Source organism: Aplysia californica, unplaced genomic scaffold (assembly GCF_000002075.1).
Source record: "Aplysia californica isolate F4 #8 unplaced genomic scaffold, AplCal3.0 scaffold00105, whole genome shotgun sequence".
NCBI lineage: Eukaryota > Metazoa > Mollusca > Gastropoda > Aplysiida > Aplysiidae > Aplysia > Aplysia californica.
Window position 1 is genome coordinate 920883 of NW_004797375.1, and position 4953 is coordinate 925835.

Below are 4953 nucleotides of genomic sequence, written 5' to 3' on the forward strand. Positions count from 1 at the left end.
ATTTTCTTTAAGACCTATACGACGAAGAAACTCTTCCGTACACCATAATTTCGACACCCCTTATGAGTTTCGTTTGTGCTGGTTGCCGAATTCTCTCTCTCTCTCTCTCTCTCTCTCTCTCTCTCTCTCTCTCTCTCTCTCTCTCTCTCCCTCTCTCTCTCTCTCTCCCTCTCTCTCTCCCTCTCTCTCTCTCTCTCTCTCTCCCTCCCTCCCTCTCTCTCTCTCTCTCTCTCTCTCTCTCTCTCTCTCTCTCTCTCTCTCTCTCTCTCTCAGTCATAATTCTCTCATACTTTCCTCAATTCTGTCGTATTCCAACTTTCAAGCAAGGGGGAATTCCCCGTGTGTATTACTCACCCTTCCACATACCAAGTTCCAATAAAGTACATTTTAAAAAGAAAACCAAACACAATATTCAAACTTCTCAGAGCTATGAGATCATTATTACAGATGGCTTGATGTTATAGAAAAAGTACACAAAGCAAAGACGAAGAGACTGGCAATGTATGAGCCAACTCGGTATCTAGTTAAACATCTCGAAGAAACAGCAGTGTTTGTAGGGACTAGACTAACAACTTGGGAGAACGACATTCAAAAACAAACTGAGGTTTTTTTTCAAACATCCTAATCTTACTCTGAGAGCAACGAATCGGTTAGAAAAAACCACATGTATCTCTTCATTACAGCTATGTATCAATGTATACAACTTGTTCTTCCTGCTTCTCTTTCTCCTTCTTTTACTCCTTGTATCTCTCTTTCTCTCTCTCTCTCACTCTCTCTCTCTCTCTCTCTCTCTCTTTCTCTTTTTCCTTCTCTCTTTAGCTCTCTCTCTGTTTCTCTCTCTCCCTCTTTGTCTCTTTATCTATCTATCTATCTATCTATCTATCTATCTATCTATCTATCTATCTATCTATCTATCTATCTATCTACCTGTCCATCTCTCTTTCTCCCTCTAACTTTCACTTCAGGTGTCTCTCGTATCCTCCTGTCCTTAATTTTTAAACTTTTCTTTCACCAGTTTACCTCTCTGTCTGTCACCCTCTCTCCCACATCCCTCTCTCCATCCTCCCATTCTCTCTCTCTCTCTCTCTCTCTCTCTCTCTCTCCCTCTCTCCCTCTCCCTCTCTCTCTCTCTCTCTCTCTCTCTCTCTCTCTCTCTCTCTCTCTCACTATCTATCGAACTATAGGACCAACTTTCTCCATTCACAAACAAACAGGTCGAACGAACAGACAATACACAAAAACAACCTGGGTATTCACGTCGGCCATCAAAGTTTGCATTCTGCCTTACTTCAACTAGATTGTCAGCCTCAATGAAAGAATCATTCCACTGTTTCAGTAGAACCGACCATTTCCCTTTCCTCTCCCAGTCGTCGTCTCAGCATTTTCCACAAATTTTATTTTCCAATATGTTCGAGTGACTCTATGTCCTTTCATCATAAAATGACTGGTTGAGGGTTATTTGACTCCCTCGCCTGCGCTTTTTGTTTTTCTTTCATTTCTCTTATCCTTTCATTTTGACGAATATGTCAAAAAGGCATGCACCTGTCTTCCATACAATCGGAGGGTGGAAAACCTTTGAAAAAAAACGTGAACGCCATTCACAACCCCATTCCACATTTTCCACAGCTAACCACTGTGGTACAGCATTAATCAGAAGTCCATTTTGCAAAGACTTGCTTTCTGTTTCTCTCTCTCTCTCTCTCTCTCTCTCTCTCTCTCTCTCTCACACACACACACACACACACACACACACACACACACACACTCTCTCTCTCTCTCTCTCTCTCTCTCTCTCTCTCTCTCTCTCTCTCTCTCCCTCTCTCTCTCTCTCTCTCTCTCTCTCTCTCTTTCTTTCTTTCTCTCTCACTCTCTTTCTCTCTCTCACTCACTCACTCACTCACTCTCTCTTACTCCTTCTCCCTTCTCCCCAGGTGTCAGTGGAACTGATTGTAGAAGTTGTAGGGTTCTTTACTGTACACATACTCCGGTTCTGTGGGAGGGGGGTAACAATCTATTTCGTTGCTCTTCTTATTACTTATTTTGAGATGGTTGGCAAAGTTATCACCTCCGTTACCCAGCGCCTCCGGCTTTCCGTTGAGACCTCCGTTCTGGATGTAAGTGTTGTAGCCTTTCGGTGGAGGATCGTCGATGAGCACCTCATCGTCGTTGTCGAAGGGCTTGTAAAGGTAGATATTTCTGAGCATGAAGAGGAGTGGGGCATATGCCACATTGGTGAGGAAGATGAGAACGTTGAGCCAGGTGAAGCCAATGGCCTGCACAATGCTTCCGGCAACTATAGGGCCGATGGCGTAAGCCAAAGAGTAGGAGATGTCGGCGATAGCGTAGACGCTTCCGTAGACGCTCACGTGGCGGACATCGACCAGGTAACCCAGGGTGGGCAGGAGGGCAGTGTCAACGAGAGCGATACCAAAACAGATGCCCATGATGGGGAAAATGACCACGAAGAACTCCTTGGAGAACGGGACGAAGAAACAGAAACAGCCTTCTATCGTAAGGCCGATTAATGCCATGAGCCATTGGTAGTGCGGATATTTTCGGGCCAAGATTACCGTGATGTAAACACCGCAAACGTGAGGGATGAAGGCAGGGAGCCAGGAGAAGCCGATCTGCCACTCATCAGCGCCCATTGTCTGCTTCATCCACAGAGAGATGGTGGGCTCCAGGAAAGCCAGGGAGACGTTCGACATTGCCAGGGCTCCAGCAGCTACTGCGATGTACGGGTCAAGAAGCAGACGGTAGATGGGTGTGCCTTTTGGGCGCTCTTCGCGAGTGAGCATTGAGCGCTCCAAGCGAACAGGCTTCATCACTAGGATCATGAAGATACCGTCCACCAGACAGACAAGGGCCAGGATGATAAAGGGGGCTGTCTTACCCGTGAATTCGTAGAGAATTCCGCCGAAAGGAGGCGCAAAGAGACAGCCGAAGGAGATGAAAGCCTGCGCAATACCAAGAGCTTTCGTTCGCTCGGTCTCCTCTGTAAAGCGATCGGCTATCATTGCAAGTCCAGAAGTGTCAGCGAAAGCGGAGCCGAGTCCCTGAAGACTTCGGGCCAGGAATAGAACAGCGTAACTTTTACCGAAGGCAAAAACAGACGTAGATAGGAACATGATGGTCAGACCAATCATCATGGGAATGTCATAGCCTATCCTGTCAATCAAGCCCCCTGTAAAAGGGTTGACAAACAACTGGACAATTGCCTTGGAAGCGAAAAGGACGCCTATAGCCAACCCTTCGTCACCGTACGATATAGGCGGGGGAGGCACAGGAATACGCAGTAGGTAGATTCGATTGTCATGTTTATTGAGATGTATAGTATAGTTGGTCGCTAAGACCGCTTCAGCCGGTACGTTTACGTACGCTCCGTTCTTCAGCTCTCCCGTAGAGTTTAGCTTGTGGGCCATTACGTAGCTGTCTGTGACGCCCTCTACGTAATTCGTACCATCAGTGACGTTATAATACTTGTACAAGAACTGCGTCTCCTGTTCTTTGTGCTGGTTCATTTCAGTCAGGTACTGCGGGATGATGGGCACGATAACCATGTACAGCATGTTGTCCAGCAGGAGAGCAATGCAGACGATGACCAGAACGAGGCGGCGCTGAGATGTCGGGTCTCGGATTTTATCCTGAAAGTTGGACCACATGACGGAACTCTTGTCCGTGACTCTTGAGGTGAAGGTCATCTTGAAGCCTGGTCAGAAACAAAAGCCGCCTGGTTAGTCGCCTCGAGGGCCAAAACACGCTTTGGAATCATACACTGGAAAATGTCGCTAGCTAGGTCAACAAGAAAAGAAACACTATAACGCTTCAGCTTACTGTCAAGGCGGAATGTCTACGTACACTAAACGACGCGGAGTCGAAACGAAACACTCCTAGAATAGGTGGACCAGCGTTTGTGCTGTAATGTTTAGCATCCTTGCGTTGACCGCAAATACTTGAGTTTGGCTCCCGCATAGGGACAATGTTCTATCGAGTATTTCCATTTCCTTCGTGGGGTGGTGTATTACTGCTAGCAGTATGAATTATGACAACCCGCTTCCTAAATTATCTAAATTATATATCGACTGGGGCATAAAGCATTTACAATCGTCTACATTCAATGAAGACATAAATGTGAATTCATTGTCGCTTTGCGCCAGAGGATACCAGTATAATTGTTATCGTTTCTTCGTTTGTTTCGTTTCGGTATCGTTTTAGTTTCAGCATTGTTTGGTAAAAGTGAGTGTTCCATATGAATTTTCAAAATCTTGACATTGTCCTAATGCAGAAAATTAAATCCAAACGAATTCTTCTTTTGACTTCGGACAGGTGGGAAATGCAGCCGTCATAAGTATGAGCCATGAAATGTGTTTCTTTATATAACAGTACTGGCGAATTGTTCGGTTAGAGCCCTCATTTAAGCAAAATTAAAACTGAAGGAAAAGAATGCAATTACTCTTAGGTGTTATCAATGTGTTTACTTCTCCTTTGACTCATAAGTCCCTTGCCCTTAAGATAAGGAGGGGCGGTTGTGGAGTGGGGGCGTGTTAAAGCGGTCTCCGTTTACTTTTATTTGCCTGGATATTATTATCATCAAAGAAACAAAGGTGGGTTTTTATTTTTACTTCACTTAACTTTTGCTGTCGGAAATCATACGTGTATTTAAGCCCTTCAAGTGTTTAAAAAAAACGTTTACTTTAAAGAAACCTCTTCAAACTCGTTATATAATCTTTCTATAATCCCTCTTTTAAAAGCTATAGTAATCATGTCTGGACTGACTTGATCTCACTCACATTTAGTCCATAAGTGCGCCAAATTTATCGGTGGTAATAATATAACTTTGGAATTGTTTATCACAAATTCTACTAGCACTGTTGACCACGATGGTAGCTATCACTCGTGATCAGTGTCTGTGTATTTTAAGGTCTCCTATATCCAACCACTCACACCCCCCCC

The 4953-nt window shown here is 44.7% G+C and overlaps 1 protein-coding gene across 1 annotated transcript; it reads right to left on the reverse strand.

Annotated features, from left to right (window-relative positions):
* Window positions 1-1934: 1934 nt before the first annotated feature.
* LOC101850238 (vesicular acetylcholine transporter) lies at window positions 1935-3701 on the reverse strand. The gene has a single exon (XM_013080899.1). It carries the CDS (start codon window positions 3699-3701, stop codon window positions 1935-1937), a length of 1767 nt encoding a protein of 588 aa, XP_012936353.1.
* Window positions 3702-4953: the final 1252 nt, after the last annotated feature.